The 13,439-nt window shown below is 38.0% G+C and overlaps 2 protein-coding genes across 3 annotated transcripts in view; one reads left to right on the top strand and one right to left on the bottom strand.

The window, feature by feature from the left end:
* The window catches only part of LOC126356299 (ubiquitin-conjugating enzyme E2 W), an 84,958-nt gene extending 77,163 nt beyond the window's left edge, over positions 1-7,795 (bottom strand). Inside the window, exon 1 of one of the 2 annotated variants that reach the window (XM_050007222.1) lies at positions 7,705-7,795. In XM_050007222.1, coding sequence (XP_049863179.1) covers positions 7,705-7,728 — 24 coding nt within the window. In that variant the 5' untranslated portion in view covers positions 7,729-7,795. Of the gene's footprint in view, positions 1-7,268; positions 7,685-7,704 lie in introns of those variants that run through there. The other variant, XM_050007224.1, reaches the window with a different exon arrangement.
* A 5-nt stretch (positions 7,796-7,800) lies between these two features.
* LOC126356298 (putative inositol monophosphatase 3) overlaps positions 7,801-13,439 on the top strand; it is a 41,052-nt gene continuing 35,413 nt past the window's right edge. The window contains exons 1-2 of the mRNA XM_050007221.1: positions 7,801-8,352; positions 8,634-8,787. Of these exons, the coding sequence (XP_049863178.1) occupies positions 8,002-8,352; positions 8,634-8,787 (505 nt within the window). The 5' untranslated portion in view covers positions 7,801-8,001. The remainder of the gene's footprint in view (positions 8,353-8,633; positions 8,788-13,439) is intronic.

The following is a 13,439-nucleotide window of genomic DNA, read 5'->3' on the forward strand; positions in this document are numbered from 1 at the left end:
TGGAGTTTGTCAAAAACAAGTGTGCTACAGATGTTCAATGGATGTTTAAACTAAGTATATTAAGAAGCCATCAACAAGGAAGGCCATTTACCATTGGCACAACAATTTTGTTACGATGGGTTGCTTGTGCCCAGCAACGAGAAGTAGATGTCCCATTGTCACTGAAGTGAATGTGGAGTGCATACAAGAGACATTCATAAGGGGTCCACAGAAATTGGTGCGCCATACATCCCATGACCTTGAAATGCCTCCAATGACAGTGTGTAAAGTCCTGCGACTTCACCTTTCAGCAGGCTGGGACTCCACCCCATTATCATCGTGAAGTTCGTGGGTACCTGAACACAGAGCTTCTGCATCAATGGATCGGCCATGCTACAGAAGGGGACAGCTGTTTCACGAAATTTCCTCCCCAATCACCAGATCTCACTTCGTGTGACTTTTTTCTGTGGGGCACATTAAAGAGCTGGTGTGTGTATCACCTCTACCATGTGATGTAGCAGAGCTCCGGGAGAAAATATGGGAAGCGTCTGCCACAGTCGACAATACCATGCTGGGACAGCTATGTCAAGAATTCAATCATCATATTGATGTCTGCTGGGTCACTCATAGTTCAGATAACAAATGTTTGTAAAAACACTTTCAGAGTTTCTCTTCGAAATGCAATATGTATGAATCTGTACAATGTTTAGTTCTTGTGCAATAAATAATTGAAAGTGTTCTTGGACTTTATGTACACCCTGTATATTGTCAATAGTAATAGTCCTACAATCCTTCCCTGGGGTACTATTGAAATTACCTCTGTATTTGTCAATTTTGTTCTGTTGAGTGGCAAGTTGAGTTCTTTCTGCAGTGAAGTCCTGAATCCAGTCATAATTATGGTTCACTATTCAGTGAGCTTGTATTTTTTTTCATTAAATGACTGTGTGGGAGTGTATTAAGTGTCTTTCTGAAGACAAGAAACATGGCATCAACCTGAACAATATTTATGTTCCTCTGGATTTCATGGATGAAACAAGTGAGAATACATGTTGATTTTTACGGACAATATTTTTTTTCTCCAAAAAGTCATAATACATGAACATAAAGCATGTTCCACAATTATAATACATGTTCTGTACAATGATATCCAATGCACAACAGATAATGACCATTGACTATGAACCTGGTCAGGAAAATCTTATTTATCTTATGGTAAAATTCATACTTCTGTGTACCACGTAAGACAGGCATTATTGTATTTTATGATGTACAGTTTATAAGTAGTAGCTACACCATACCACTTCCTATTCAATGACACTGGAAGTTTTGGTAAAGGTTCCTCCACAAGTCAGCGTCCAGTACATTTAATTCTAGTACATCCTTTTTGGTAGCCTCTTTAACTAAATGATGTGTGCGAGTTTGTTTCCTGCAATTCTTACATGGCTACACATCTGTAGAATTATGATCTACTTTCCCATGTTTTAAAGCTTGGAGACAAACCATGATCCAGTGGCTGTTGGGGACAACTGTAAGTTAAATCTTGTAAACTGCTCAGAGACTCGCTGTAAATAAGAAAGACCTGTGTACGCAGGACAGGAAGACTCTAAAAACTCGACTGTTGTTCACTACCACATGTGCATGTAGGTATAGACTGTTCGGCCCTTAATACATGACTGATCATTGTAAATGATTCCTAAACTCTGGAATTAGTTCATCACTGAATAATAATCATAAAATAAATGGGTCTTATGTCACTTGGCCTGAAGGATAAATGTAAATGAAGTTGTGGGCTAGTGACCCTTTGTGGGGATGTCCATAATAATGCTTGTGAGAGACGATTCAATAAACTCATTAGCGATTTCATCTCAAATCGTACTGGTCAACAGTGAACATGTCATATCACTATTTCAAATGTTGGAGGGAAAAAATGAAGTTGCACATGACACCTCTTGAGAAGTACAATATTTTGGTTTTATGATGATTTGTTGAAATGCTACAAATCTCTCTAAATGAGGGTATTTGTGAAAATGTATTAACGGAAGAGAAAATTGAAAAACTGTAATAAAGAAACAAAAAGTGATAAGATATCTGAATTTATTTTCAATTAATACTTTGTTCTCAATACTGTGAGACGTGATTAATACATACACACTTCTGAGCTCTTTTTCATTTTTTGGAAAAATAAACTATGAAAATTTGTACCTTTTGGAAAATTCAAAATTATAGTTTGAAAATATGGATAGTCACACGATGTTACCTGTCTTGAGAAATGATAAAATGGAAGGACTGCTGTCAGCTATGACATTAATGCATGATATTCTTGAACTGTCAAAATATCTGAACATAAAGATGAAGGAATGTGATATTTCTTGGCTATTTAGAAACTATTTTCTCCAAATAGCCCATCCTAAATGCTCGAAAGTTTCATGGTACATTAGTTGGTCATTGTACTCAGGAAATGTACAATCAGAGTACAAAATGTTAGAAATTTTTTAGGTATACCTAGCTCTACTCTCAAGGTGAAAAAAATCATGGACATTTAAATATTTAAACTGACCACTCAATTTTAAATAAATCTCATGTAAAACTGGTATTTATGAATCAAAATAATTACTTTACAACATTAAAAAGGAGTGAGAAAACCATTCACAATTTTGTTCGAAAGCATTTTATAACAAAAATGATATATAGGATATTTGTAGCCACCTTTCTTTTTACGTTATTGTTCACTAATTATTATTGTCCTCTGTCATGATTTCACTTCTTCATGACTTTCCACGAATTAAAATTGCCTACAATGTAACAATCAACAATGCACTGTTGAGAAGAGTTCATTTGGCGACAGCCATTTGAAAGCAATAGCAGGACCACGAGGTGTCAAAGGAGCAGCTCATGAGAGAGACTTATTGTCTGTTCCAATCACCACTTATTGTCATACACATGAGAAATGATTTGGCTCACTGCAAAGTCTTTTAATGTACAGTGCAGTCTCTGCCTTTCACACACAGTAACAGGTTGCGTTTAATGGAGAACAGGTCTGCAATGTGTGTGATATTCTGGTATGCAACCCAGTAGTGACTTGATTGAATTCCTACCACAGGTTTCATAGCAGACCACTCTTTTCTCTTTTTTTAAAACAGAAGCCCCTTAATGTACTTTCATTTAGAATTAGGTTTCATGTTTGTTACTAATGTTGATGTGGTGTGTACAAATCCAGTAGCATCTCACAGTTCAACAGTCCCTCCTGGAGATTAAATCTTGTTGCAAGATATCTACAGAAATCTCCTGCCCCTTCACATGCACTTTTTCCATGGCCAATTGCTGAAAATATCGATTTTTTTTTGTCTTATTTCCAGTACTACAGTCTTCATCAAGCTCATAAGGCTGAAAGCAGTTTTTAAAATGGGATGCTACACCATTAGACACATACATGTTTACAAAATGCATGGTCTCTGGATTCTGCATCAACAATCATCATGCTGACAGCGTAGCATGCATGTGGACTGACATGAATGAGATTATCACTGACTAACAAAAGAGTGTGGTATTTCAAGGAAATGAGCATCCCATGAGAATACTGATATGTGTGATGTGTGCCAGTGGTAACTTTGAATTTCATTCTGCAAAGCAACTGACGACTTCGCAGCAAAGTCGGAATGAAGAACTAATGTGTCAGTATTCTTGGATATGGCTGATTTTACTTCTCTTTGACCTGTCTATGAATACTCGAGATATGAGGGTGAAATAATTTAATTGGATAGATAAGAAATTCTACTCACCAAGTGCCGGCAGAATGCACACATAAAAGCAAGTTATAATTAGGCAGGCTTTCGGAGCCTGTGACTCCTTCTTCAGGCAAGAGGGTTGAAGGGGAATGAAGAGGGGTGAAGGAAAAGAACTGGAGACATCTAGGAAAAGGAGTATATTTCAGGAGAGTTATTCAGAACTATGGGTCAGGAGAGACTTACCGGACGGGACAAGGAGGAAAGACTGATCATTGGAGACTGCACCAGACAAGATTTGAAAACCTGAGAGCTTAAAGGTGAAGACAGAATAATATGGAAGACAGAGATTACTGCTGAAACATCGTGCATGAGTTAGTAAGAGTGAAAAGCTAAGTGCATTGTAAGTAATGGGGGGAGGGGGGGGGGGGGTGTTAAAGATAGATGGGTGAGGCAATGAAAGATGTAGACAACTAAAACAGAGTGAAGAAAAGAGTAGTTACTGTGAAGAAATTCTGAGTTGGAAGAAATTAATGTAAATTACTGCCATGAGAGGAGTGAGAACCAAGGTCATGTAGCGCTAGTTCCACCTGAGGAGTTCTGAGAAACTAGTGCCTGGGGGAAGAATACAGGTGACACATGTGGTGAAACAGCCACCAAGATCACAATTACCATGTTGTAGAGCATGCTCTGCAACAGGGTATTGTGTATTGCCAGTATACACCATCTGCCTATGACCATTCATCCTAATTAATAATTTGACTGTAGTCATGCCAATGTAAAAGACTGAACAGTGTTTACATAACAGCTGGTATACGAGTCATTTTGCAGGTGGCTGTTGCTCTGGTTGTATAGGTTTTGCCCCCCTGGTTGTATAGGTTTTGCCACTTTCAGGGCTGGTATAGGTGGGTGTAGGAGGGTGCATTGGGCTAGTCTTGCAGTGGGTACAGTCACAGGGTAGGGAGATGAGTGGTGTGCTCCGAAGGGTTTTTTTTTTTTTTTTTTTTTTTTTTTTTTTTTTTTTTTTTTTTTTTTTTTTTTTAAAAAAAGGGGGGGGTCAGCAGTACCAGGATTGGTGTGATGGTTGGAAATAGGCTGGGGGTAATTATGACCAATGAAGGCGAAGGTGAGGTGAGAATTGTGGTGTATCGTTGTACAGTATCTGCATCCGAACAAATATGTTTGCCTCGAATGTCAAGGCTGTATGGGAAGGAATGTCTGACATGGAAAGGATGGAAACATCGAAATGTAAGTACTGTTGTTTGTTAGTAGGTTTAATGTGAACAAAAGTGCGTAGCTGGCACCTGGTGACGAGGAGATCAACAGCAAGGAAAGTGGCATGGGATTCGGAATATGACCACATGAAATTTGTATGGGAGAAGGTATTCAGAGATTCCAGGAATTTTAACAGGTCAGTCACACCATGAGTCCATGTGGTAAAGATGTCATCAATTGTACTATACCAAACCAGCGCCTGTAGACTTATGTATCCAATGAAAGTCCCTTTTCAAGCGACCCAGGAAAAGGTCGGCATAGGAAGTGGCCATCCCGGTTCCCATGGCCGTATCCCTGATCTGTTTGCCCCTCAAAGGTGAAGTAGTAGTTGGTCAATATAAAAAGTTGATTAAGATGAGTACGAAGGACTTCATGGGTTTGGAATATGGTGGCCACTGACCGAGAAAATTTTCAGCAGCACACAGACCATTTACATAGAGATGTTGGTATAGAGGGAGGTGGCATCACTGATGAAAAGCAAGGTGTGTGGAGGGAGTAGGAGAGGCACGAATTTCAGACGACCTAGAAAATGGTTGGTATCTCTGATATACGAGGGAAGTCTTTGTACTATGGGTTGCAGCTGCTGATCAACTAAGGCAGACATATGTTTGGTGGGTTCTTTGAAGCCAGCAACTATAGGACGACCAGGATGATTGGGCTTGTGGATCTTAGGAAGAAGATAAAAGGTGGGTCTGCATCATTTGGGTGGGGTGATGCATTGGAGACAATCATATTTGTTCAATGCAGAATACACCACCATTCTTAGCTCAGTGAAGGAAGTATGCACACATATTTACTGCATTAATTTCAAACTTGTTTGTTTCACCATCAGCAGTGTCACAAGAAAGAAGTACACAGCAGAGATGGATCTGATTCTTTTATGTATATGTCAAGAGCCGCAAGATAAGTGTTGGTTGCAGGAGTGTGCAATGTGCCCTGGTGCTGAAATGACAACTGCTGAAGCATTAATGACGTAACCTATGCACTGTGTGATGAAGAAGAGTTGGTGAAGAACACAGTAGAGCCAGAGAAGTTTGTGAAAGATGTTAGACATTGGGTCATCAAAGGAAGAGCTCACCTTCATATCTATAACAATGAAAGCAATCAACTTTTGACAAACTAATTTAATTGGATGGATATAATTAGGCCTATGACTTGTGCTTTTTTTCCAAGAAGTGTGCACCTTTTTTTCCTTCAAGGGATCTACGATAGATTATTGTTAGCTGAAGGGCTAACTCAGCCGCAAATTCAGTATACAATCTTATAGAGATTCCGTTAGGCCCTGGAGCTCTGTTCAGTTTCAATGATTTCAGCTTTTTCTCAATACCACTGACACTATTTCATCCATCTTTTCAGTGCTATGAGGATTAAATTGGGGCAAGTCTCCAGGTTTTTCCTTTGTTAAAGAATATTTGAAAATGGACTTAAGCATTTCAGTTTTTACTTTGCTACCCTCAATTCCAGTTCCTGTCTCATCCGCGAAGGACTACACACTAACTTTTGTGCCACTAACAGTCTTTACATATGACCAGAATTTCTTTGGGTTCTGTAAAATATCATAACAGTTACTTGTCAAGAATAATACATATGCTGAAGAAATGTATCACTTTAAGAGTATATAAAACATATAATTTTTTCAGTGTGTTCAAATACATGGTTTAATACAGTGGGTGCAAAGCAAGAAAATGATATTTTCGTAATTGACAAGAAGGTAGTCAGAGTAATGGCAAGGGTAGACATTCTACAAATCTTTTATTCATTAAATACAAGATATTAATGGTAATAAATTCATATATTTTTGAGTGTTAGTTACACATTCTAGAACTACATAATATAATTTTAACAATCCAAAGAAAAGACTATTACGGCTATATTAGAACCTGTGCGCTTCCACCCTTCTCACACACTAAGGGAAAAAAAAAGCAGCCATGTTTACATGAGAAAAAAACAGTATAACAAATTATCTAATACACCGACGGTACATGTGTGACGTAAATTGTTAAGGAAAAAGCCGCAACGCCTCTTTTCGCCAAACCCACTTTATTCGTTAGAAAAACTGCTACAAATACCCAACACAATCATGAATACGTAACAAATATATTATGTAACTTTTCCTATTAAAAAGAATCTAAAAGTTAAGCATTCTGACAAAGTCTATTGAACGTACTTATAACAAATGACTAATAACGAACCTGAATCTGAGAGATCAAACAATGTCACCATGGCATTCATATTCGTTTGGTGTAATTATTCATCCATAATATATTTACTAACAAAGCTATTATGACTCACATTGTTTGCAAAGTTTGCCTGTTACAATATAATGTGTTGCAACACAAACAAATCAGTTCTTACACAGTGCGAAACAGAGCAACACCTGGCCGCAATTAGAACTTCGGGCATTTCGCCAACATTTTGAGAAATACGCTTCGAAGCCAAGCACCGATTAACTGGGAGATCATCAATTATTCCACAACTTCACCAAGGGACACAAACTTGATATCTGCGAGGATTTTGGCACGAAAACATTCCAATAATATTAACCTTAACTTCACTTGTTTTCCCATATGCATCAAACATTCGCTTTTACGACATTCGCAATACATACTAACATTCGGGCAAACAACAAGAATTATAGTAAAATCCAATACCCAATGTTACCAAGTACAATACTTCGTATATCGGAACATCGAGTACGCGCTACTTTAATTGTAAATCACAACAGTACCTCCGACGGTGACATCGACGCCATGCTTCTCCTTCCGGTCAGCTGAGATCTGTGACAGAAGAATTGCCTATCACGCCGCGTTAAGTAAGTTGACGCGTATGCGTGTAATGTGTGATCAGAATTACTGTGAAACGTAACGTTAGACTTCTAGTAGTAAATGGTTTCATCCAGCGAAGTAATTTGTCAAGTGTACCGCCATTGAGCTTTTCATTCAAACTAATAAAATGTTTTTAAAATTTGAAATGAACATTTCAAAACTGATTTCGTTTAATATTTTTTAAGAGATACTACATAACAATGTTTGGTGGGACTGTAAGGCTCAATCCATTAGGAGTATTTATTATTGTGGCCTTGTCGATTTTATTCTTCGTATCATTAAACACGAATCTTCTGAGGTCTTATGACAGCAGTAAAAAGGAACCTACAGTGTCGCAAAACAATATTAGTCTTCGAAAACTCCTTAGTGATTGTATATTGCTGGCAGAAGGAGGAGGTAGCAAAGTTGCTGAAATCAGGAAGGACACTGACATTGGAGAAACAAGCAAAGGAAAAACCAAAGAAGGCGCAAAAAATGTTGTTACGAAAGCAGATTATAATTCCCACTGTGTAATGTATTATGGTTTAAAAGAAGAATATCCCACAATAAAGGTAAATGAGTCTTTTTTATGGAAGAAGGGCCAGGAAAAGCAATGACTTGGTTACCAACGGCATAATTAGGTTAACTCGCCGAATTTTTGAATAATGAAAAATTTTTATCTGCAGTTTGACTAGATTCATGTTATGTAGTCTACGCATTTTCCGGAGCGAATTACGAAGTCTTGAGCTTGGCAGAAAATAAATACAGTATAAAATTGTTGGGATAATTCTTGTACAGATATGTCTTTGTAATGGTACTTAAAAATTTTTAATTTATATTTTATGCGTTACAGGTTATTTCTGAAGAGAAAAACAAAGACTGTGCAGGTATCCCTTCGCTTGACAATTCGAAAATCTTAGAAACAGTTCCTTCGAGTGATGAGTATGTTCCTGCCACTGATATTTCCGTCTGGATTGATCCTCTGGATGCCACATTAGAATATACTGGTAAATAAAATTTCCATTTATGTTATCTATTTTCTAGTGGCAGTAATAAACCTTTCATTGATTTCCTGATTTTTATTATGCCACAGTTGATGGTTATGGACAGAATGTGACTGCCTACTCACAACAAAATTTAACTTTCAGCATAATCTGCAGCATTGCATCAGTCTTGTCACCACAGCCTTAATTCCTATCGAATAATATAGAGACAAAAAATATTTTCAGACCCCTGTTCACTCCCTGTTTTCCTGTGTATAATGTCTTGTGCCACATTATCAGTAAGTCATCAGATGAAGCCCATAGAAATTGTAAATAAGGATGTCCACACTCAGCTGAATCTCCATCCACCTAAAACTGACATCCATGTCTGAACAAGTGCACTATGTACTTCTGTCAGTTATACCGAACATACGGTTCTTTTAATTTTGTATGTCTTTGGACAATTTAGTTTAGTAATATAAAAAATAATTACACATTATTCATTTAGCCTCTTTACATTTTTCACTGCACACAGTGCCATATACCTGCTGCTACACCTCTGTTAGGTTTCCATGTCTTCCTCTGAGTGTGTCTGAAAAAGTGGTTTGGCATCTCCTGATGAGTGAGAGACTGAAATTGAAAAGAATGGCGAGGCATTAGCAGGTCTAATATGCACCAGCAAACACCTCTTTTGCGTTATTAACCCTGCTTTGAATTCTGGAAGCAATCTTTAACTGTATAGATGCAATATTTAAGAGTTACACTTCGACTGTCTTTTTAAGTAGCCTAAATGTATTTTTGCTTCCCTCATTTCCATAGGCAAATTTTCATACAGTCTAATTCTTTGTAAAATATACTGTTTAAAATTTTGTTATGTGTTCTTTCGTGGCAAATGTAAGTCCAAACTAGCTCTTGTGCCACGGTTGTGTGTAGAACTATTTGTGACTTTTGTACTAATGTTTTTCCAGTGTGTACAACGGACTGGTAGATCAGTTCTCTTGGTACAGTGAGAATACCTAAATTTAAAAAAAAAAAAAAAAAAAAATTCATTGCAGTGAACCCAACTACAACTTTTAATTGTTTCCATACAGTCCTTTTCTTCAGTTGGAAAACTGTTCGTTTTGTGATTTTGATCCCCAGAACAGAACTTCATAGCTAAAAATTGAGTTACAAATTAATAGTACGTCACCGCAAGGCATAACATGCTGATGACATTCTCTTTGTCAATACCTTTGTGTGTTCATTCAGTGCCAGTTGATAATTATTAATCTTCCTGTTTCTAAATTGTTTGTGAATGATGATAGTCCAGTTTTGTCCTTAGTGCTTCGTGTTACTCACTGTTGTGGGAGTTTGTTTTTTTGCTGCCTTTGCAGTATGTTATTTCAGAGTCATTAGTTATAGACTACTGATTTATTTTTTTGTTCTGAAATTGTTAGTTTGTCGTGTTGCTCATGGTTTGAAAGTTATTTTTTTCTTTTTTTGTGTGTGTTTTGTTTGATACTATCTACAGATGTTACAGCAAAGTTTGTTAGTCATTGGTTGGTTGCTTCTATGGGTGACAATATGGCCATTCGACAGAATGTTCAAAGTGTCAGCAGTGCACAGAAATTATGACATTGAGCCAAGTCTCTGCTTCTCAAACCAGGTATGAGTGTATGCGGCAATGTTTTCAGTAATGGTTATTTTGGGTTTTGGGGTGGAAGAGGGGAAGGGGGGTGCCTGGTATCTTTGTTTTCCTTTGTGCTATGTAGGTCTAATATTCAATTCCAGATTTTTTGGTACTTTTTGTTCAGTTTATTCTTGAGTATTTCGTGTTTATAATTTTTTAGTATTGTTTGTTTTGGAACGGTGACATTGTTATTGTATATTTATCTTGTTCCCTCCCAGGACCCTATACTTTCCACCCCATTAGTTTCAGGAATCGTTAGCGCCAGGATTTCACCTGGAACAAGTCTCACCCACCCACCCCCCGTTTTCCCGGTCTTTGTTCGGTGCCTGGGCATCGTTTCAGTTGACCCACAGCCGGCCGCGGTGGTCTCGCGGTTCTAGGCACGCAGTCCGGATCCGTGTGACTGCTACGGTCGCAGGTTCGAATCCTGCCTCGGGCATGGATGTGTGTGATGTCCTTAGGTTAGTTAGGTTTAAGTAGTTCTAAGTTCTAGGGGACTAATGACCACAGCAGTTGAGCCCACAGTGCTCAGAACCAGTTGACACACGTGGTTTACCGCGTTCGGCTGTTAATGTGAAATTAATATCTCGGTAGGTCTTAAATTTTGCCAGGTAGTTAAAAGACACGTTACAAGAAAAAAAAAAAACAACGTGCACAATTGGCCTCAGCTGTGCCAGGTACTTCCACAGCAAACATAAGAGAAAACAATTTAGCACCGAATTCTTTAAATACGAGAACTCAGTATTCAGATGAATAGCCTATGAAGAAAAATACTTCCATGTGAGAAAAAGTACCCAAAGCTACAACAGGAAAGACCTACCCTTGAAGAGTAATTTGCTTGGACAAAGAAGAACCACAGTATACTTGTGACACTTGAGTTTTTGAACTCGGACAGTATATGTGAAACGCCGGTCGGAGTGGCCGTGTGGTTCTAGGCGCTACAGTCTGGAACCGAGCGACCGCTAGCGTCGCAGGTTCGAATCCTGCCTCGGGCAAGGATGTGTGTGATGTCCTTAGGTTAGTTAGGTTTAATTCGTTCTAAGTTCTAGGCGACTGATGACCTCAGAAGTTAAGTTGCATAGTGCTCAGAGCCATTTGAACCGTATATGTAAAACAAGCACCACTGTTCACTATACTTCCAGAGGGAATCAAAATTACTTTGTTCTTGCTAGATCGATCGAAGCTGTTTTTGCGCGCTATTCACTGAATAGTTTTGCTGAGAAGTTTTAGGGGTGAAAGAGCAACTAGCACGGCAGGAACGACGTTTTACAGCCGTGAAACGCCGCAGCATTTATTTCCTCCATAACTGCTCTGTGACAAACATACAAATCACATTATTATTTTTTTTTTTAATGGTTTGAATGACATTTACGAAATTAATAAATCTTTTGGTTAAAAACAGACAGGACAAAGACTAACGACACATTATTTTCCTGATACGTTTGCAACAGCATGTAGGTCACTAATCACACAGAAACAGTCGTAATTCTTTGTAACGTCATTTATATTGCGCAGGTATGGCACTGGAAGAATTTACAAGTTAAAATTCACTCATTACCCATGCAAATACTAATGAAATATGTCATACAAGCAAATGTCTTACTGCTTTCATTAGGCTTGTCTACTTTATGACATTATTATATTCTTTAATTTTCGTGAGCTTCTATGAGGGCCTACATAAACAAAACAACCTTCACTTATTTCTATATAACGTTCATTTTAGACAACAGAGTTATTCGACTGCATCCGTGGCTTTACTACCGACATGACAGATTCATGACCATTGTTTTCGCATTGTATGTTTGCTCTGCTGTTTCCCTCAAATAAACATATAATAATAAGTGAATTAGTTAATGAAAATTTGTCCTTACTGCCCCACGTTACCACGTTATTTTTTGTTTTCTATTGCTGGTGATGCTTTCAGTTCTCTATAAATATTTTTATTTCTTTAATAATGCAGACTCATATTATAATACTATCCAGAAAAAATTTGTTATCGTTACTGAATCTCATCACAGTGTAACATGTGATGGACAGAGGCGATAACAACTTTGTTGTAGGTTCCACTCTGTGGAACTGGCGGCTGTCTAGGGGAGGGTCTTACACTATGGATAGGCGTGGAGGGGGGTGAATGGGCGGGACTTCTTCCGGGTGAAATCCTGGCGTTAAGGGCATGTATTAGTTTCATTTTATTGCTGAAGTGAAATATTTTGAATGTTTAAATATCTATGTTTGTGGGTGTATTTAGTGACATCATGGCTGCCATATTGTATACACTAGGAGTAGGGGTGTCCACCAACTTGCTGATGTAACGAGTCAGAGCAGATGGGCAGAATCAGACACTTCTGTATTGCTCAGTCAACTAATATAACGTGGAACCAAATAAATGAGTTGTGCAGAATGTATTGTGCTCCATCATTCTTATTCGCCAGATTATCAAAGACAGATAAAAGCAGATTCAAATTTTGTACCGTCATCCATCAAATTGTTGTTAATCTGATGTATATTAATTTGGTTGGGGCATAAGTTCATAGCATTTTTCTGTAAGTTTAATAAACACAACAAATACATATAACAGAGACTTTAGTCATCAGTAATATAGTCTCGTTCACTATTTACAATCTGTCAATGCTGAGGTAACTTTTTAATTTTGCGACTGTAAAAATCATGTGGTTTTGAGGCGGACAACTTGTCAATGCATGTTCGGAGCACATCTGGAAATGTAGTTCCTTGAAAGTTGTTCAATACAGAGCTGAAAAGGTGAAAATATGAGGACACAAGATCAGGTAAATAAGATGAATGTGACATGACTTCCCACCCCAACTCCCGTATGATGTTTTTTTATCAGTCTAGGATAATGCGGACGGTCATTATTAAGTGGCATCACTTAACACAGTCTCTTTGGTAGAAGTTCTTGGATTGCATGTGCAAGACATCTCAGTTGTTGACAATAAATGTCAGTAGTAATGGTTAAACCACAAGGATGCAATTCCTAGTACATCACGCC

The sequence above is a fragment of the Schistocerca gregaria genome, chromosome 3, assembly GCF_023897955.1.
Source record: "Schistocerca gregaria isolate iqSchGreg1 chromosome 3, iqSchGreg1.2, whole genome shotgun sequence".
NCBI classification, from domain to species: domain Eukaryota; kingdom Metazoa; phylum Arthropoda; class Insecta; order Orthoptera; family Acrididae; genus Schistocerca; species Schistocerca gregaria.